Consider the following 22,192-nt stretch of genomic DNA (forward strand, 5'->3'; position numbering starts at 1 on the left):
TTGTTATTATTGCATTTATTTTTAACATTGTTATGACACAAACATGAAATTATGTTAAAAGATTTAATCATACAAATCCATACTAAGTAATTTTTCCCCATAACTTTATTAATCTAATAATCCACATAACTTATGAGTCAAAATGTTTCCTCTCACACTACTGGTACAAAACGTGGTACTATTATCACAGGAAAACACACAATAAACAGTTTTAATGTGTGAAATCCCGCTATGCAAATAATGTAACCTCCAGGGTCTTACAGTTACACTAGGAAGGACAGTTTATGGCACATTGACATTTTATTCTCCTTGCAGGAAATTATGAAACATATTTTTTCTAGAACATCCTTTTGTGACCAGATATACTTGAACAAATTGTCCTACAACTTTAAAAATAATCTTTAAAATCGTGTGTATTTGTATTGATGTGTTTTATCTGACATTTGGTTAGGTTTCTAAAAGTGTGTATCATCATTTTTTGAAATTTATGTCAAGTGAAATATTTGAATCTTTTTTTGGCACTCTTCTTACTTTTCCCCCTTCTTACTTATTTAGTTTAGTGATATTTTCTAATTTCAAAATATACCTACTCTGCCTTATTTGACTTGGCTTCTTCCCCAATTTTGCATTGTTTTTTGATTTTCAGCATGTCCCATTATTGATGATCTTCTCTATGTTTATATATATTTATTTTACCATGTTATTTAGTGTGAATTAATATTTATTTTTTCCTACATGTAGGACCACTGTGGGAAAATTTGTTTTTTTTTTTTTTTTTTTTGGGGGGGGTGTCTGCATTCTAATCCTCTTCAGCACTTTTTTTGGCACCTAAGATTGAATGATAATTTATGCAATGAGTCGCAGTGAGGGGAAGTGTAATCCGTTGAATATAGATGCGGAACATGGTTGAATGCATCTGGGTCTATTACATCCAGGTCATGTTCTAGCTATCAATTTGTCATGGTTTTTACATTTTTTTTTCTTTACAGAAGTCTCAAAAATTGTCATATGAGTTTATACATCAGGGCATACCTAATTTTTTTCCTGACCAGTAGCAAAAATTATGTTGGGTTTGGGGGAAGGTATTGAATAACCTCCCCAATAGGTAGCAGGTCCATTTCTCAACTGTTTATTCCACTTTTTGTGGTTTGTTCTGACCATGTGCTGAGTAATTAGGTTTATCCCTCCTGGTGGCACATGATTAACAAATAAACTGTGCATGTATTGCAGTAAAGCAATCTTTCATTTTAAACTGGGACCAAACATTTGTATTGTACTTTGTAGCAGAATGCCTTTGTTAATACAATATTGATGCTTTGGCTTTTTATAACAGGTTACACAGAGGAATCTGCAGTACAATCGCAGAAAGTGGGAAAACTGAAGGACACGGTAGGCTAATATTTCAATTTCTGATATTATGTTATTACAGGATATCTTGCCATAAATTAAAGGGAAAACAATTTGGGAAGGTTGCCATCCAGACTGAACCATATAGTATAATTCAAGTATACATGTGATGAAAAGCACTTGTACCGTAGTTTATCATATCAATTTTCAAGGTTTAAAGGCAAACTAGTTGTGCTTGTGGGTAATTTTTTTAGGTTTGATTTATTAATAATACCAGAAATTCCAATTTTTTATGGATAATTGTACAAAAAGTTAGAAATTTGGGTTTCAACATCTCAAATTGGTCTCAGTAGTAATGAAAATGAATCCTAGAATGATATTTCAAAATGCAATGAATATAAAAAAAACGGAGGGGTGCAGATGCGTTTTGACTTAAATTAAAGTTTGGCATAGATTTGACATTAGTGAGTCTAGTTTGGTGTATCCATTCAAACTTCTATTAGCTGGTCTCTAGATTTAAGACAGTGCTATGAAAGGATAAAAGCAACAAGTATAATTCACAACATTTTACAGACTCTACTCACCTATGGTAGTTATATTCGATAATAAGGAACTGGGCTAGGAACAGCTGGCCCAAAATTAAAGTTGGTTGAGTAAACTAGAGTGAAGATGCCTGATTTGTAGTGTGTTTTTTTTTTTCAATATCTCAGTACCACATATAGGAAACAAATGTGTGGTTTTATGCAATACATGTTTGCTCTGTCATGTGCAGATATAATATAATGGTCCTTTTATTAATAAGGGAAAATTTCCCCCTTTCAGGGAGGAACTTTTGCCAGCGTTTTTATGCCGTTTTTTTTTTTTTTGCCCGGTCTCAGGGTAAAACGACACCCACATCTGAAAAAAAAAAAAAACAGGTTTCACAGTAGTATAGTCATATGTTTTTAAAGGATTTAATATTTATATAGTATGGATGGCTTTGAGGTGGATACAAGAATTTATTGCACAAGCTTTCGACTCGTGCAATATTGTCATAGAGAGTGCAATATATTCTTGTATCCACCTCAAAGCCATCCAATATTATTATTATTATTTATATCAGGCCGACTTGATCTGCAAGAAGCACAATTCAAGACACTGTCCATTACATCTTTTTCGTTTACATCAAACGTATTGAAGCTGCCACTGTGATTGTTAACAACAGTGCGCTATACCTGGCCTTCTGCGCCTGCATGCGCGCAGCGTGTTCGACGGTACGCGCACGCTACACTCTGTTGAGTGGTTGACAACTGTGACTTTCTATGCTCTTGATCGAGCGGGAACCTGCGAAAATGCCCGGACGACTGCAATAATAATGTTATTGCAGTCAACTTTTTATGAAAGCATACAATATGCTGATTTATTTTTACCGCCGGAAGCCTGATATAAATAATAATGAGCAATAACACATGTAAATCAAGTACAAATAATGTTTCAAACACAGCTGGTTTATTATGATTGCAAATTCAATTGATTATTAGATGCACTGATCTGTGCACTCTAAATTTTATCTGTACATTCTTACATTTGACACGATTTTAGCTGAATATAAAATAATGGCTAATGCTATAGATGAAGCTCTGCCATTAGAGCATGAGAGTAGGCCTATACCGGTACTTAGGTGGGTGTTAAAACATTTCTTTCTTTTTTTAACCATTTCTAGTCATTTTTACTTATTAATAAAAGTACACCCAATCCAATTGAGGTGTTGTTACTTTGTTCTCTTGAGAACATGCCATATGCTCGCTATTTTTCAGGCATTCCCTAACAATTGCCATTTCCTTGCATCTATGTTTAGTTCAGTTAGTGGTACCGTATTCCCCCCCCCCCCCCCCCCCCCCCCCCCCCCGGCACTTCACACAATGCATTGCTTAGTATTTTGTGGTAGGACTGTAATAGCAATACTTACTCATGCAAAAAGAAATATATGGCTGTCGAATGAATTAAATTCAAATATTGAGGTTTTGTAATTTGTTTTGGAGGAAATGACTTGGGCTGCAAAACAGTTTGATGACAAGGCTGTTACAGCGTGGTTTTACCCCGAGACCCCTCATTTTGCCTGGGAAATGCCTTCCCCCCCCCCCCCCCCAAAAAAAACACCATTATTAAGCACAAATCAAAATTGAATTTAATATATTAATGGTTTATGTGATATAATTCACCATTATTTATATCAACCAAAGAATAATACAAATAAAGTACTTTTTTATAAAATAATTTTAAGTGATAAAGGCTAAACCTTCGATTTCATTTTTTTTTAAATACTAAATAGTAATTTTTAAAATGCTAAATAGGCCTTACTGGAGGAAAAATCTAATTCATGGTGAGCAGCCAATTAATGTGGGGGCATTTTCTGCCGGGCATGGCACATCTCCCCTACCCCATACAAAAAACATTGATATCATTTTGTTTTTACAAATTTCAGGCCAAAAAGTGGATTGACAATCAAGGCTCGACTGTTGCGCCTTTCGTAATCATGAGGCTGAACAAGGGAGTCTTTGAATGGGGAGGTAAGAACTTTTACAAATGTAGCATGATTTGTATAATGTTTTTTACCTTAATATGTTTCCCCTCATGCAATGCAAGTTCAAGGTTTCATTGAAATTTGACATTCATATAATTTTTCAGGTCCTTCCTTCATGCGTGGCTTTGCTGAGGACCTGGAAGTTATCGTCAAGTTTAAGGAGGCAGCCTTCATGAGACCTGTGCCCTTTAGACACAAGGGTGGGTCTTCATTCTCTATCATTTGTAATACTTTTAATTTTGTGCAGCCATTACCAGAACATGCAGGCGTTCATCTTTGGATCCCATCTGCTTCAAAGTCAGTCAATGATGAGACTCCAAATCAGTAATCATTTTTAATTAAGTCGCAGCTAGGATTGGCATTTATTGCAGTTGTCCAACAAGTAGGATAAAATATTGCTATTTTCTTTCTAAGCCAGCATTTCCCTGTCTTTTTTGTCTGGTTTTTCTGGTTATACTGCTTTACAAAATGGGGCCAAATGATACAAAACAATTGTTTTCAACTAAAACATCATGGTCCCCACTAACAAACAAGTTTATAATCTTTTTATCATGATAGGTACTGAGACCAAGAAAGCAGCTAATAGCTGGACTGGTGTAAATGTTGATGGTGTGGACCTTCAAAGTCTTCCAGTTGCCTCTCTGAGACGGATTCTGACAGAGATCTGCAATCCCAAAGGTATTTAAACCTGGCTATTTGTGTGGAAAAAGAATCAAAGTGATTTCTGTTAAGAAATATGTACACACTGTCTTTGGTTCATTTGAAAATATGTCATTTATGTCATGTTTTGCATATTTAAGACATGTCTTATTTTAATCCCATTAATTTCACTTATTACAGGTCTATGTGGCTTTTGGCAGAATCCTGGCAACAAGCCATCCTGGTGGCCTAGTGATGAAGTGCCATTCCAGTCACCAAACTGGGTTTCAGGTCTGCAGTAACCCTTTATCATGTTTTTCACAGTGATACGTGTAGGCTATGTTCGGTCATGAGCTGTGTGATGGTGTTTTACTAATTTATTTTCTGGTCAAGAAACCAAGGTAACGCACACTATGGGCTCCATGCACATACCCCCTCAGAGTTGGGGAGACCAAGAATGATTTCCGGTTCATCCTTTATGAACTATGGCTTAGCTTTGGCCTTGTGCACTTTCAGGATAAAATCAGTGTACATACACACTTGCGGTGTGCCGTCAGAGGGGCTCTAAAAAAAGCTGGTTGAGAGGGAAACAATAAGAACATTTGACAGTTTTAGAGGTTGGAGGTAAAACTAAGCCGAATATTCTGGTGAAAACCCATGGAACTGCAGGTAGGGACCAAAAACCCAATGAACATATGGGGACTATATGGAACAGGAATCAAACCCGGACAGTGACATAAGGCGAGGACAGTAACCACTGTGACATCTTGACTCACCATCAGGTTCAATTAATATAGGTGTATACATGTGTAACAGCCACCTTGCAAAATCCAGTTATTAGACAATATAATGTTTTTTGTTTTCACATTTAATTTATATTTTATGTAAAATCTCTAACAGATTTATTTCGCTTAATTCCCTATTAGTAGTTCTTCTCATTTTTCTCATGTTATCAGCACACATTTAGTGTGCTTCTTGGTCACCTGTAAACTAATACATGTACAATTAGCAATTTCCCTGATTTGCCAAGCACATGGAGCACCAGATGCTTGCTCCATGTAGTCTGATGTGCCCGGTCATAAACTGCATTAGAGTCAGATTATTGCATGTATTGAAACCAGTGCCTTACAAATAATATTCTGATGAAGTTTAGATGAATTCCAAAGAGGTGAGGTGCTAAATGTGTTTTTTTTATTGTTACTGGTCCAATAATGATAGGTGGAGGCACTAAACTCAGGTGCCATCAGCTTCTTCAAGTGCTTGAAGCATATAAGTCTTCTGATGGTACCAATCAACAGTGCCCAGGTCCCAGCGGCCAAAAGGATCAGCCTAGGCCTACATGTTCCAGTAAAAAACCTCCCCCTGCACCACCTCGGCCCTCTGTCACTGACAGAGTTCTCCACAAATTCAAGGTTGGTTGATGTACCCAAGGTCTGTCACTTGTCAATATTTCTCGGAAAATTTAAACAATATACTACACAAGAAGTTTGTGTTAAGAAAGGGGCCTTGGTCAGCAGGTTTTCTACTCAGAGACAATTCCATGGCCCCAATAAAACATCATTAATATGTGGCCACATCTTCGGCTGCTCTAATATGCCTCTACAACATAGTCAACATGAGGTGCATAGAATCATAAACATGTTAGTAATTTACAATAACATAACTTTTGGAGCTAGTCCACACACACTGCGCAAGTTAGCGTTGATGTATCCGACAGGATATTTTGCTGACTGAACCTATGGAGATTGAAATGGAGATGTATTTTATGTCCCACTTCCATACTTTTCTCGTTTTACAGAAGAGAGACTACAGGTCCTGCTTGACCACTTTGGAGGCTTTGTCATGGGCAGACCTACAAGTAGTTTGCAATGACCTGATGCCTCATGTCATTGATAAGAAGGAGCAGATCAACACTAATATCAGCTTGGCAGACTTTCCTGCTAGCAAAGTGGATGAAAGGTTGGGTTATCTTTTTCTTTTATGTTATTGAATGTACATATTTAATGAAAGACCAAGAAACACTGGTGAATCTTCGTGTCGTTATCATTTTTTGGTCTCACGCAAGTACGTGATGTGAATACAGATGTGATCGAACAAGGAAACCTAGGTACAAAAATAGGTTGTCAGTAAAATCGTTTTTACCCATTTCCAACTGATTTCATCTTAGTCAATATAGTCTTATAATTTTGTCTCAAATCTTATAATTTTGTCGATGTTTTTAATAAACGTATCTAAAATGAAACCCTTTAAAACGGTTGATAAAATTAAACCCAAAAAATTGATACAGGTTTGCTTTCTGAATTTCATGATTTATTTCTTCCTATCCTTTTACTTTGCCGTGACCCAATTTTTTTTTGACTCGCCAGCCGGGCTACATAAGGAATAGTTTGACTAGCCCGCCACTGTTTTGACTAGCATTTGGCTAGCTAGCTACCGCTAATTTTGGACCCCGTATTACCTCATAAAAACAAATTACAGAAGTTTTCAGTAAAGAAAATCTAATTAAAAATATGAGAACAGGTCATTTTCAGAAAGGGTGTCTTCCAGTGGCATCAAATAGAGTTCGACTTTGTGTAACATTTCAAACTATTTTCAATTTGCATGCATCAGAGTTGAAGTCACGTGAGGAAGAATATGAAAATAATCGATTTTTTTTTTTATTACCTAGTCATTTAGTCCTCTTTCATGAGACATGACTGTTTCCAAGTGCTGTGACCTAGTGTTATTAATACATTCACTTACACTTTCGATATTTCCATAAATTATTTATAACTTTATGATGAACATACTTGTACTCTCTACGAGCTAATTCTGTACCGGTATTCACTACTGTACACTGGACTGTTAGTAAGCATATTGTAAAATTATGTTCTAATAATACAACTTTTGGAAAATATACAACCTTTTCAAACAACAATAACAAAACTACCAAATTACTATGCAAGATATCCTGCTGGTCTGTTATAAATGACAGTCTCAAACATCCTGCAAAATCATTGCAAGTACGCTGACATTTACAGGAAAAATTGTTATTTTGTATCAATTTCCAAGGCTGGTCGGCAAACCAGTGTTGGCAGAAAACTGTATTTTCAAATTACTGTCTCTAATTTTCTCTGTTATTAGTACAATGTACATTCTCTTTCACTGATTAGTGAATTATGAATTTATGCCCCATCACTCTGCATTTGTAACTCAACAAAGAAGAATTTCTTGTGGTTTTTATGTTAAGATATGCACAAACTGATTTCAAACAAAAAAATCCAGGGGCCTAAATTTGAATAACAATTGCACAGATCTAAAAGATCTGTAAACTGAAACCTGTAATAAAATAAACCAACTTTGTTCCGATCATTCTTTCATTAACTTATTTATTTTTGAGTTACTTAATGTTAACTTGTCTTGTTAAGCATCACCATTTGTTTCTACAAGCTCTACCAGTGTGATTTTATGAAATATTTGTATCTTAAATGTTAGTTTCTGTTTGATTCACAAACTCCAGGCGGTCCAAGCTAGCAAGACTGCCAAAGAATTTTGCTGCTCTCTACAGCACGGGGGATGGGGATTGCCTTTTCCACTCCCTGAGTGTCCTGGTGAATGGAACAGAGGAGGCCACACTGTTTATTCGCCTGGCAGCAACGGTGTATGGTGTGTGCCATGCAAGCCACTATGTTTCTATGGTAATGTTTTTTATGCTTAAATTAAATTATCCAAGGCTACAAGGCACTTGTTTTTAAGTACAACTTTTGCACTATATCAACTAGGGAAACCTCTTCTTTTTCAGTGAACACTGACATTCACTTGTGCAATGTGAAATTATTAACCCAACTTTCATAGATACAGCTCATCCAAAATAGCAATTGGTATTAAATCCTAAATGATTTAATTTGGTGGTGTTTTACAAATCACATTTATTTTTTTTACTGTAAAACCGTTTAAAACCGTTTTCAAACATTTTGATTATGCATTGTTCATAAATACCTAAGACAGTTTACACATTCCTATTGGTCGAGAGCCTGTCATGTGGCCGGTCTTATCCGGATGATAAAGACATGGCTAGCTGGTCTTAAACACTTTTCCAGTGTCACATGAAATTTGGACTCCCTTGGTGCCTTTTAATGTTTCATTGGTTGAACGTTCACATTCCTCATGTAAGTGATTTCATGGTCCGAAATTTACACTACACCAGCCCAGCTGCATTTTGCGCGACATCGCGCAGTACGCGCGACACGCACGCCAGTGTCCTTATAAGGTAAAGAGTTGGGGATGGGCATCCCATATTATAGTTGGAGGGGTGTTTGGTAAAACATGAAGTAAAATGGTTAAACAAAATGGTTGGCAACGTCTAGTTTTTGGCTTGTTTTGTGTTCGGTCGGTATTAAAAACTCTATTTAAGACTGGTGGGAGTCTGGATGGGTGGTAATTACCCTCGGCTTTGCCTCGGGTAATCACCCATCCTGTTTCCCACCGGTCTTAAACAGAGAGTTGTAACACCCCTAAACACATATTTATTCCCTTAATAATCATAGGGCCCAATCTAGTTTTAAAATTTTTGTCATTTGATTAGTTTCTTGTGAACTATTTTATCATGGTATGCATAGTGTTTATTATGTAGTATGCTTTTCCCAAGCTCAGTGATGCCAAACTGGAGAATATTTGTGGGCAATAAAGATGCCTCCTCTGCGGGTACAAAAAAGTTGTCCGCAAACAACTGTATTGACAATTAAGTTTTTCCAAAGAGTGCATACTGCAACCAAAAAAAAAAGGCAACTGAGTATTGTATGCATAAAACAAATATAACATGTTTTTGGGGGGTGGCCAGTCGATGTATTGGAAGTTGACTAACTCGTTCCTGAGGAGAACTTCCAGTACCAGTTCTTAGGGAAGTGAATATGGACTGTCCACCCCTCAAAGCATGTATCTGTGTTTGTGTATTTTATTATAACACCTCACCCACAGATTCTGCATCTTGATTTCCTTAGAGCGAGTCATGTAGCATTTGCTATTTTTGCTATATTGCTGTGATTGGCAAAAAGTTCTATACCCGTAGCAACCAAAGTACTATACAATACAACAAGCACACACTTTAAAAAGATGGGTTCAAACATTTCTGAAGCCAGCTTGGAAAAGTGCAAGTAAACTTTCACCAATTTTCGTATTCAATTTTAATTACATTTTGAATTTGTATTTAGATTGAATTAATAAGTCATCGCTTAAAATCAAGCCGAATTGATGAAAGAGATGTAAATATTGAATGCTTTATCTCATGGTGTTGTAAAACTAGCCTCCCTCTGTGATCCATGGAACATTCTATTTTCCATCAGCTTCGCCTCAAGAAAAATAGAATGTTTTAGCACCTCAGGAGTTTTACTGCACCTCTCAAAGCAGATGATATTTGTATAGTAGAGAAGTTTATTGAAAGTGATGAACAAAGCGATTGCATTTTTAATTACTGGTATGACCTTTTTTTTAAGTGTATTTCACAAAATTGCAGTATGCCGGTGCCCGTGGAGAACATGTATGTCCCTTTTTAAAAAAAAATTGAACTATTTGGAAAGTTAATTTCAAGAAAAGAACAATTTAGCAGATATAACCTGAAATCTATAACCTGAAATCTATAAGCAGCCTGTAAGTTATGTATTTATTGTTTTACACAGTATCTTGAAGAGTGTGGCAGTATTCAGGCTGCTTGTGCTTTCATGCACATGATGTGTGCACATCCTCCACCTGGCACATCCATTGCAGACTGGACTGTGGAGGAGATTATATGCCACACTGTGCAGGACCAGGCTGCTTCCACGGCTAAGATACAGTCTTATTCTGGTAAGCTTATGCCCTGCTAACTTATAATAATTGTTCTAAAGGTGTTAAACGACCACGATTATCTATATTTGTAGTCAATGTATAGAGCTTTGCAACATCATTAACAAGATTCTAATGTCTGAACAGCCTTCGGACAGATATTGTTAGTAAGGGCTCAAGGGAAGATGACAGCATTAGAACAGTGGGCTCATTTGTCAAAGGCAATAATTATGTACATTTTGAAAATTTCATCCAGTACACTCTGTCACCAAATGTCAGAAGCACGTACATGTACATCTACAATGCAAATTCGTGCTATGATTATTTTCAATTGTCACCAAAAACCTCACTGCAGCATTTATGATGCTCATCGGATATGTTCATCAAAGATTTTTGAGGGAATGAGTTTTGGGGGGAATCGTTGTATTTATACATGGAGTAAAAAGTTAATGCCAAAAGCTCATCTTACATTAAATACTGAAATCTTATAATACAATGCCAATTAGGTGGTTGATCAAGATAGTCCTAAAAGTTCCAATGGAGAATACATGCATGTAGGACATGTATACATGACCAACATGTATACCAACAAATATATTGCAAGGCCCATATTTATGTTTCTTTTTGGGTGTTTCAGTTGCTATGTATTTTACTTGCAGTAAGATACATGTATATCTCTTTTTTTCATTTTGGCTCTCGTCTTGCTTCTTTGTATTTTGACTTTTTAGGCATCCTTCAGGTGTTGTTTGCAGCTGGGTTTCTAGGGGTATACATCCAGCAGTACTCGGAGGATCGTGCCCCGGGGTATGATACCCTTCTAAACCCATGCGCATGTGAAGAGCAGGATGGCTTGCCACTTTTGCACGTCATGTGGGTGAAAGCATCATCGTCTGGAGCCATGAACCACTTTGTCCCCCTCGTTCCACGTCGTAAGTACCACAAAGTGTTTAGTAAAACATTTTTGATGTTCTCTTTGACTATATTTGTTACCCTACAGGTGTTGCTAATCATTCTTCTTTTATTCATTTGTTTTTTGTTCACCTTTTCTTCCATTTCCTTGTAAACAAAAATTGAATGGTTATTGTCTTTGTAATTGCATGTGTCTATAAATATTTCTACAATTTCTTTTCTGCTGAAAATGTATTAAAAGCACACAATCAAATATGAAATGGAAGTTACATTGATATGTACAGGATGATAAAAAAAATTCAAAAGCAAATGTCGGGACTATTATTTTAGTGAAGTTTTGCATGTACAGTTGAGTCTCGTTAGTACAAACTCGTTGGGACCTAGCCAAATTGGTTGTTATATCAGAATTTTGTATTAAGAGGAACATCAGTTCCATTCATTGTGCACATAAATGCACAGTCGGGACCAAGGCTTTATGTTTGTTATAACCAGAATTTTGTATTAACAGAGTTTGTACTAACGAGATTCGACTGTAGTACTTTGAAAATACAGGATATAAAAGCCCAATCCATAAGCTTTCTTTTAGTACAAGAATCATTCAAATCAGTTGTGTACTTTTCAAGTTAATGAATTATAAACCCTAACCACAAAAAAGGTGTATGTTCTTTCAGGAAAACAAGAACAATTCAAACATATCCCTATGTGATTTGTTTTCGTTTTGCTGAAAGAACACTTACCTTGTTGTGATCCGTGGACAGAACTTTTAAACGGTGGTTTGAAAAGTACATGATTGATTTCAATGATTTTTGTACTAAAAGAAAGCCTATGAATTGGGTTTTCGTATCCCAGATTTTGAAAGGGCTATATATGTACATGCAGAACTTCACTAAAACAATGGTCCCGACATTTGGGTTTTGCTTTTTTTTACTTACCCTGCATAGTGGACATTTCATTTGACTTCAAACTTATATCCATATTTAAATATATACAAAAGAAGAACACATCAATGGATACTAACTTGATACTAAAACTGCATTCAAGTCTGATGAACTCAGCACTATAAGTGGGTTTCGTTCTTTTGAACTGCACAGAAATGCAATGTGGCACTTATATATTTACCAATCATAATTAATGATTTAAGATGATGGCCTGCTCTATCGAGAAATGAGATCATTTACAAATGGTGCATTTGAAAGCTACAAAAAGACTTTGGTGCTCTGTGCGCACTGGAGTATAAATGGCAGATGAAGTTTAACTCCGACAAATGTTTTGTAATGTGCACATGACTTCCAAAAATACCCCCACTACATCCAAGTGTAGAATTAACGACACCCCCCCCCCCTTCAAAATAACATTAGTCATCCATATCAGGGCGTTGTATTTAGTAAAGATCGAGTGTGCTATGGTCTCGATCCCACATCAATTAAATTACCACTACTGCAAAGCAAACACTTGGTGTCATCGGTCGTAACCTCAAGCCTTGTAGCCGCTTATACCGGTCCTTAGTTCACCCCAAATTGAAATATGGTGTCTGCGCTTGGGTTCCATACACTGACGAAGAACGGAAACAACTGCAAACTTAGCATTCAAAGATAGGCTGATTTAATGTGCTGCAACAATTCCACCAGAAACTCCATTACTGCCATGCTACTCCTTCAGCTCCGAAGACTGGCGACACATCTCATCATGCTCTACAAAATTGTTCATGGGTTGGTTGACATTGAAGCTGGGCATAGTCTCACCACACAAACAAGAACACACAGGAGGTCTCACCAATTCTCATATTACTGACTTCATGCCAAAAGCAAGATCTACAGCACCAGTTTTTATCCATCTACAATCACACACTGGAATAACCTGCCTTCCCACGTCATTAATGCTAAAAGTTTGGATCAATTCAAAAATGCCCTCACTGATCCCTCGTGCAACATCAACGTCCTCCCTTAGTCCCTCTAGCCCTGCCCGCCACGCCAACTCAAGAGGGTTGCGGCTGAAGCTGTTTTGCTGGAGGAAAATTACATGTATACAGATTCAGACACAGATGGTATTGTTGTTTTAATACTTGAACATTGTATTGTACGTGAACTGTTCGTTGCTCAATGGTGAATCTAAGCCATTATTAACAATGGTTTTGTATATTTGTTATCAAATTTCAGGTGCTCAATCAAGACGCGCTGCCCACAAGGGGAAGAAGTTCAATCTGGGGGATGTGGCCGAGAATTTCTGCACAGCTTGCTTGGGGGCAATGAATATGTGCCAGGCAGATGTACACTACCTAGATACATGGATTGAATGCGATGAGTGTCATAAGTGGTATCATTGCCTGTGCACCGGAGTGGCTCATGCTGCAGCAGAAAACATGACATTTGTCTGCTGCTCCTTGAATTGCTCCACCAGGTATGGTTGTTTCGTGTCTTGGTGTGTGAGCAAAAATCAAGTATTATTTTTATACCTCATTTCAGAAATTTATTTTTTCGGGAACAATTTGTATTCAGGGTTTGACTTTATTGGTAACCCACTTGCCCCCAAAAAATCCTAACTGGACTACTTAGGAGTCTGTGTCAGTAGCCTGGCTGACTATTGACAAAAAGATTAAGGTCAAACCTGTACATTTATTTGTCTGTGCACATGCATAAAACAACCACAGTGAAAAATAATTGATGCTACAAAAAAGGATATCCCAAAAATGTTAAGATTAAACAAACACAATCAATGGGTGAATGCTTAACTATTTGCAAAAACAACATTTGTTTTTTTTTGTGTAGTCGTGTTCTTTTTTAATGTTATGTTGGTATAATTTACACTGTATCATTAACCCACTTGTGGAATAACAAGAAATACAGGAGATATTGAATTTTATTGGTTTATTTCATTCAGTGTTGCTAAGCTTGATGGGACCACAATTACAGTGGGAGACATTAATCGCCTAAGAAATGGAGAGGACCTTTCTGGTGATGCCATTGACTTCTTCATGAGGTACTAACACAGCAATTACTTTTCTGTACACTGATAATTAGTGGCTCTCTTTGACAGATTTATTGCTGATGTCCACTCCCACATACTTTTCCAGACAGCCTACCAATTCTTAAAAGCGTACATGTGCAAGCACATTTAATTCAGTTCATGAAAGAAGTAAGCAGTACTATTTTTTGGAAAGACAGGTGTGCTGTAAAAATATCTATATATAAAAACATTTCTTAGGCCAGGAGAACAGTCTGCGTACATTTGAAAGGAAATTGTGTATTTCCAGCTCGCCTATCGTACGCTGAGATATCCATATTATTTTTGCTTCAATTCAATCTACTCACACCTCACTTGTCTTGTCAGACTTGAATCCAATTGTACACCTTGTACCTCATCCCAGTATTCATACCACACAGGGACAAGGACATTTTGAAGTTGCTATATATACTGAGCCTAATTACCTCCTTTGAATAAGATGCATGAAGTATAAGAAATTGTCCTGTATGAAGTGCTTGAAACACAGCATCTATCAAAAATGCATCTTTAATTAAATTTGATAGTTTATATTTTCATGTCAATTAAAAGTATGTCTTACATCACAAATTCTGGGTTTGTGTTTAGACACTTCATGAAGACATCAAATGGGGCAGATGCCTTAATCCTGCCCTACTTCATTGGGCAGCTTTTGCAGCCTAACAGCTGGCTGCAAAAGCTGCCACTCAGCCAAGCTGTTCCAAGGATGGAGCAGCATCTGCGAACAGTGGGCATCACTGCCCCAAGAATCCAGCAGACTGGCAACCTGCTGTTACCAGTTTGTACTCGGTAAGTGCCACTTGTGAACAAAAATGCGGTATTTTGAATATTTCTGTATTTTAATTTCTGTATGATTATTTCATGTATGTAAACCTACAATGCCTTGTATGGAAACACCTAAGCCTTATTGCTTTTAAATATTTTGCTTGATGTTCATCTGATTTGTCCACTTACATTTTGTGATGCAAATTGCTAGCTTGCTAGCTTGCTGGCTTGCATGCTGGACTGTCTAGATATACTTTAGACTGTATATACTGTTTCAAACATCCATCTGTAATGCATGTATTCTCTTGATTGCAGATTGTATAATGTTTCCTGATGCTTTTCCAACATTATTGAAATATGACTGTACATAAGTGTTAAAATAAGTTGTCAATTGTATCTAAACATTAACAATACAATTGTGCCGCTTCTTTTTTTTCCCACACAGAAATCACTGGGTTGGCGTTATAGTCCAACGAGAAGCGAAATCGTGAGTTATATAGTCTTTTATTGTTCATTTTCACTTGTTACATTTGCATACCACATGAATCAATGAAACCAACAATAACATACATTGCATGAAGATGTAAGCTGACTACCCAACCCTAAATCTATTAACATGTTCCTCTCTTTTATAAAGATTGCTGATTCTGGACTCACTTGATGGATTTCTTGGTGCTGATGTATACAACAGTCTGCACAGATTTGTTTGCAGGTGGTGTACAGATTTGATTTCATTGTTTATATTAGATTTGTAAGTGTACCAATGTTGTGACCTTATTGCCAAGTCTTGCTTGAAAGATTGTCAAATAGTTCAAGGATGCCAGTTCACGTTAACCATGGAGCAATAGAAACAGTCTTAACAGCCATACAGTAACAACCAATGCAAACTTACCACAGTAGCAAATAATTGTATATCATGTGTGAGTAAATTAATCCATGACACTGATACTGACATCTTCTTCAGTTGAATTGATGTTGGTTTTCCAATTTGATTTAATTATGATTTAATTTTGCCCAAACAAACATTAATCACTCTTCAGTGCCATAATTTGTGTTTTTTGAGCGCTGCAGATTGCAGATTAAAATCCAGATCACTCGGGCGGGATTCTTTTCTTTTTCATTTCCATTTTCTTTATTTTTCAGGATAAACAGTAAAAACTAATGCATACAAATTACAATACAGTACCATTAAAGGACAACAACAGAAAGCGAAAGGAACATGACGGCTCCCAAAGGATCCATCACCCAATAGAGATAAAAGTCTCTGTCAAGGGGCACTCCTGACTAAATTGGTTCACACACAGAAAATCAGTTAAATTAAATTAAATGAACTTAATGACATTAAGTTTTAAAAAAATACATATAGAAGTCTTTAGAATTAGAAATAGTATCTTTAAAGAAGTATCAATACGAAACTGATTTACTTTTTATTTTTTGATAAATTGATTCAAACCCATGACCTTCTGCATTCTAGACCAGATGTCTTAGCCATTAGAATATACAGGAATAAAAACACATGATTAAGACCATTAATTTTGCCTGATGACAATGCAAATAACAGTCCTATGTGGTTGGTACAGTAACATTTATATACAAGCAAATTTGTTAACTGTGGCTACTGTTCATATTCTTTATCTGTGTATTGTAGTTAGAGATTAAGGGAAGAGGAAGTGTATTGATACATCCTGTTTGTCCACTACATTATTTCCCTGTCCAAATTTGATCTGAATGCTGATTTATTTTTTGCTTAAAACAGATATCTTGACTTGATCGCTCATTGTGCTGCTGATAAAGCATTGAATGAAGAGCCACTATGCATGGAAGCCCCTAAGGTAACACTCTCTATAATTAAAGCATCCAAATTCAAAAACAAACAGGCAGGCATGTGAATCATGTTTACAGGGAGTGGTTTTAACTTTCTTTTGTACCTCCCAAGTAAGTTCTATACAGTGTTCTTCACTTCACTGTTACTTAAGGAACACCATGAATAGTATACAAATATTGAGTGGATCAGTGTGTAATGGGAGGGCGCAAGGTAAAATCTGGACTTTTCCATTCATGAGGTGAAGCCAAGTGAACTGGAAAAGTCCAGATTGTACCAAGCGATAATATTCCTCCCATTTCACAATTCAAAGCCACTCAATATTTGTTTTATATAACTGACATATAGATCCTTGTCATTTGATATATTTGAACATTCTTTTCAATACAAAATTGGTGAAAAATGTATTTCCTCTTCCAAACCACCCCTTCACGAAAATGTTTGAACCCAACGCTGTAGCGCTGGTTCTTTGGAACAATACGCGCTACGCGCAATGCTGAACGCGCACACCAGCATGCCTTTGCACACAAATACTGCATCATGGAACAAGAATGATCCTAACTGTTCAATACTATTTCCCATTCCCCATGGGCGGATAGTACTTTTTGAGCCGCGGTGTGAATGGCAGTAATAACAAATGTCAAGTAATGTGAGTTCCACCAATCAAATGACAAGGATCGGTTATATTATCAGTCTTATACTTGAAGTGCTTCCAGCACCGTGTATTTAAAGTTGGCCATTAATTTAAAAAATGGGTTTTTTTTATTTATTTATTCTTTTTGGAAGATAACATTATTTTCATCTATCAAGTTTCCCAAATCAAAAACCTAAAGGAAATTAGCCACTTGGAGGCAACGTTATAGCCTGGCTTGCGCACATGACTGCACACCGGCCTTTGTCCACTACCATCTATGGATTGAGACACTCCTTGCATGCTTGCATGACTCACCTGCAAACGGGTTTGCGGCTATAGCTGTCATCCGCGGTCCAGTGGTTAAAAAGGAATCAAATTTGTTTCAAATTGGAGATACTAAAGGGAAGGAATTTAAATGTTTACTAAGGTAGAAATTATCAGTGTTTATTGTCATTGCCAAACTGTGTATCGTACCCAGCTGTAATTGAAGCTATGGTATTTATAAAATTGTCTGTTTTATTATAATTCTGCAGGTAAAACAGCAAGACAACATGCACGACTGTGGCGTATTCCTTCTTGCGAACTTTGAAGCTTTCTTGAATGTAAGCATGAATCATATTTTTTCTACTTATAGTTGTTCAAACTGGTCTGTGAATAACAACAATGTTGTTATAGGTATGATGTAGGTTTTATTATTTTATTCTGAAAGTTTATAGTTTCCCTTCTTGGCTGTTCTTTTCGCCCCTCTGTTGATTTTTGTACATTAATGTAATACATACACTGCATGTAGTTTGAATGAAGGGAGGTGATGGTGTGGGATTGGGCCTCATGGGCCGGGACTGGATTTCCCTTTTTGGAAGGTCCCCAGAAATTTGATAATACCCACCAACAATTAAAAAAAAAGGAATTAAAAAGCCTGAGAGGTTAGATTTTCTCATGGGGTGTTACTAATTCTTTGGCATGGAGACTTTTGTTTTGGCTCCCATCTGATATGTACTGTTACTCATTCTGTAAAGCGTAAAAACCTACCCCACCCCACATGTCAGCCCCACACACAGCCTTTGTGGAGTACAATTTGTCATACTACATGTACTTCTAGTCCGAGTAACTTGGACCCAACTTATCGCCTTTTTTAACATTTGGACATGGTCTGGCGATAGTAAGGTCCAAGCTAATACCGCGACCTGGACAACACCGTCCCAAAAACCAACAAAAAACATCAGATTTCACCTTCAAAACGGCCTCCAAATTACTGCCACCTGAGGTACGAGTAGACATCGATGATTAAGATGGTTGTACTGAAGTTTACTTACGATCCGGAAAAAAGTGAAATTTTCCGTTCATTTTGGAGAGCTCCCCTCGCGATCTTGAACACGTTAATTTTTCGATCGTGTTTAATGTTTGAACGACGCGATTTCTTCTACATGCCCAGCGTACATTCGATGGTCCCCGTATCCCGAGTGCGATTCCGTTACCGAGCGCGCGCGAGGCATCGATTATGATAATGAGTAGACTGGATCACGTTTGTAAACACATGTGCATTTCAAACGATGGAAACAAGCGCAGCTTTTATGGCGGGTACCAGTTCAAGCTGTTTCCCGATTCCCTTTTACTGTTCGAAATGCACATGTATGTGTTTACAAACGTGACTCATTATCATAATCGATGCATCGCGCGCGCTCGGTAACGGAATCGCACTCGGGATACGGGGACCATCGAATGTACGCTGGGCATGAAGAAGAAATCGCGTCGTTCAAACATTAAACACGATCGAAAATTTAACGTGTTCAAGATCACGAGGGGAGCTCTCCGAAATGAACGGAAAATTTCACTTTTTTCCGGATCGTAAGTAAACTTCAGTACAACCATCTTAATCATCGATGTCTACTCGTACCTCAGGTGGCAGTAATTTGGAGGCCGTTTTGAAGGTGAAATCTGATGTTTTTTGTTGGTTTTTGGGACGGTGTTGTCCAGGTCGCGGTATTAGCTTGGACCTTACTAACGCCAGACCATGTCCAGATGTTAAAAAAAAAGGCGATAAGTTGTGTCCAAGTTACTCGGACTAATGTACTTCCCCCTTTAAAAAAATCCAAGGACCCACCACTGCTCCTTAAAAGGGAACATACAACGTTTGCAAACACACAGAAAAAAACCTACCAAATTATTATGAAATACCTGACTAGACTTACCTGGTGTGCTCACATTTTCAAGAAAAGATCAATTTTGAACGCTGCAGTCGGCCGACCAGTGTTGGAAAGAACCTGAGCTTTTTTCAAATACTGCACCAAATTACCACATTTAGTTAGTCTGAATTTTGTTTGCAATCGATTACACATCTATGAATGGGTACAAGCCTTCTAGACTGGGTCCCTGACCTTACAGTTCCCCAAGTCTATAAGTGCTCCATTTCAATTTATGTTTAGTCAGGGAACTAAAATACAAACATATTTATTTTTCTTGTTTTTTTTCCAGCATCTACGAACACAAAACATTTGCTGTAAAATACTAATTCCTTAAATCCATCCTTCCCATTTTGAAAATCACAGCAAAAGCAAATGTTGGACATTCTCTTTAACCATGTAGTTCATTATCTAACTTTTGAGCCTGTCTTTATCTACATTATTATTGCAGGGAGGCATAGATGAGTTGGGCAAGATTTGCACAAATGGAATGAAGATGAGAAGGAGGCTCATTACCTTGGTACATGGACACAGCTCGTAGGCATTGGAGTGGTATCATGAATGAGGGCCCGATTACAGTTGTCTCTATAACTTTGGATCAGGACAGTACTATCATTCTTTGTAGGAGAATTTTTAAATGTAAGTTTTTCGAAAGACACTTGTGCTGTAAATAAATGAAATTGAACCACCTAATGTTTCTGCACTTTCTTCACACCTGTGAGAACAGATTCAATACAATGTAAACGCAGGATGAATTAAGCTCAGTGAAACCTAATGTATTCAAGAAAACACTCGGAAAGCGGTTCTTGGGTGAAATTACAAAGTCTGGTAATAATCTTTTTTCTAAGAAGTGTTTGATGATACGTATATTGCTTTTTCAGTGATTAAAGGTTTAATGCTTCAAGACCATTGTCCCACAAGTATGTCATTTGGTTCAGTACATACACTCTGTATGGAAATGACCTTTCAGATATGGCACCATGCATACTTTGTTTTGTTTGACAAAGACGAGTGTAAAGAATCACACAAAAACTGTGACTTGGTACATGTAATTGTAAAATCTTATAAAATGTAACACGTTGTAATTAAAGGCCTTTTTCCTACTTCTCAAAACTGTCATTGCAAAACGAATTTCCATGACATTAGCAATGTAGGCGGGCTTGTTTTGAAATATTTAAATGACATCTGCATTGGTTTAGAGATCTAGTAAGTGTAATACTGTATATCAAGTAGCTGAATTAAGCCAATGTGAAAGAAAGCAAATTTGCATCAAGAATGGTGAAAGTGTCCCTAACATTCAGCTTTAAAGTTGCGGTCTCTTGAAGTATGAATAGTAGCCAAGGCCTCTGCACATGACCATGTGTACTTTTCCGCTTAAACTATCTCATCGAGCAGAAGTTCATGTCCATGAAAATAACTAATGTATTACACTACAGTGTTTTCTGTATATAATTTTTATACAAGTATTTTCTGCTATCGCATATTAATTTGAGTGTTCCCTTACTTCACTCGACTGTGTCAAGCAGGTGTGTACACCGTAAATAATTTTCATTGCATACACATGCAGTTGGCCCAGAAAATTAACTGTGTGCAGCCGCTATGACTTTTCTTGTCTCTTGGACATCAAAGTTTTACAACAGAGAACCTTTTTTACTTTTGTTACCTTTTTTACCAAGTGTTCGAAAATATATGTACTATAATATAAATATTATATTGTTTACACAAAATATTTACGTGTATGTATTTGCATGGGTAAGTGTTTAGTTATGAAATGAAATCACAGCATGATATTGGTCTTATGTCATGCCTGCCCGGATTTGCGCAAGTTTCAAAAATATGTAACTTCAAATTGAAAGTCATATAGACATCAACCATGACAAACTACACAGATTGTTTGACATTCTGAACATATGTACAAATGCCTAGTACTTCATATTTTTAACTATTTTCTCTCAGGTAATTCTTGATCGAAAGGTGCAAATTGATGGAAATATGACATATTTGTTATCTTGTACAAATGTATATTTTTTTATGGCCTATATAATTAACAGAGGCTTAATCTGGGTTCTGGAACCAGTGTCCACAATCGTGAAATATCCTCCGGGGTCCCTCCCAATCCAGAAGGATCTCCCCTGTGTATGAGCATAACATCTAAGGTATTTGGATATTTGGATATGAAACAAAAGCAAGTCAACAGGAGGTATTGTACATAGGAACGATGTTTAGAATTGTTGAGAAATTTTAGACGATCAACTTAATTCCCAGGAAACTTATCTAAAAGTATTTGCCATGTGACAGAGATGTTTTTAATATTCAAGTCGCAGCAGCACTGACTTCAAGAATTTTCTTCCCTCCCTCCCCTTTGTTTCGTTACATTTTGTAACAGTTTTGCCTTTTATTTTTCTGTCTCATTTTGTATCCCGTTGATGAGGATTCTCTTTTATTTCTTTGATGTAGTTACAATTATATGTGGATTGGTCTGGCCTTCATGGTAGCCTTAGAATAAATGGTTTTCCATTAATATACCCGAAACAGCT

The 22,192-nt window shown here is 36.9% G+C and overlaps 1 protein-coding gene across 1 annotated transcript; it reads left to right on the forward strand.

Moving 5' to 3' along the window:
* Positions 1–1,376: 1,376 nt before the first annotated feature.
* LOC119732583 lies at positions 1,377–22,187 on the forward strand. Its single transcript, XM_038206152.1, has 18 exons — positions 1,377–1,389; positions 3,812–3,896; positions 4,015–4,110; positions 4,469–4,588; positions 4,751–4,840; positions 5,768–5,961; positions 6,348–6,508; positions 8,049–8,226; positions 10,204–10,369; positions 11,077–11,277; positions 13,414–13,654; positions 14,135–14,233; positions 14,843–15,043; positions 15,465–15,506; positions 15,657–15,731; positions 16,776–16,851; positions 18,009–18,077; positions 20,107–22,187. Exons 2-18 carry the CDS (start codon positions 3,863–3,865, stop codon positions 20,194–20,196), a joined length of 2,133 nt encoding a protein of 710 aa, XP_038062080.1. The 5' UTR covers positions 1,377–1,389; positions 3,812–3,862; the 3' UTR covers positions 20,197–22,187.
* Positions 22,188–22,192: the final 5 nt, after the last annotated feature.

The sequence above is a fragment of the Patiria miniata genome, unplaced genomic scaffold (assembly GCF_015706575.1).
Source record: "Patiria miniata isolate m_02_andy unplaced genomic scaffold, ASM1570657v1 HiC_scaffold_24, whole genome shotgun sequence".
Classification (NCBI taxonomy): Eukaryota; Metazoa; Echinodermata; class Asteroidea; order Valvatida; family Asterinidae; genus Patiria; species Patiria miniata.

Coding starts and splice junctions, on each gene's coding strand:
- LOC119732583 (XM_038206152.1), top strand. CDS start 3,863: ATGAGGCTGAACAAGGGAGTCTTTGAATGGGGAG. Junction 4,841..5,767: donor GTCACCAAACTGGGTTTCAG/GTCTGCAGTAAC, acceptor CAATAATGATAG/GTGGAGGCACTAAACTCAGG. Junction 16,852..18,008: donor TATGCATGGAAGCCCCTAAG/GTAACACTCTCT, acceptor ATAATTCTGCAG/GTAAAACAGCAAGACAACAT.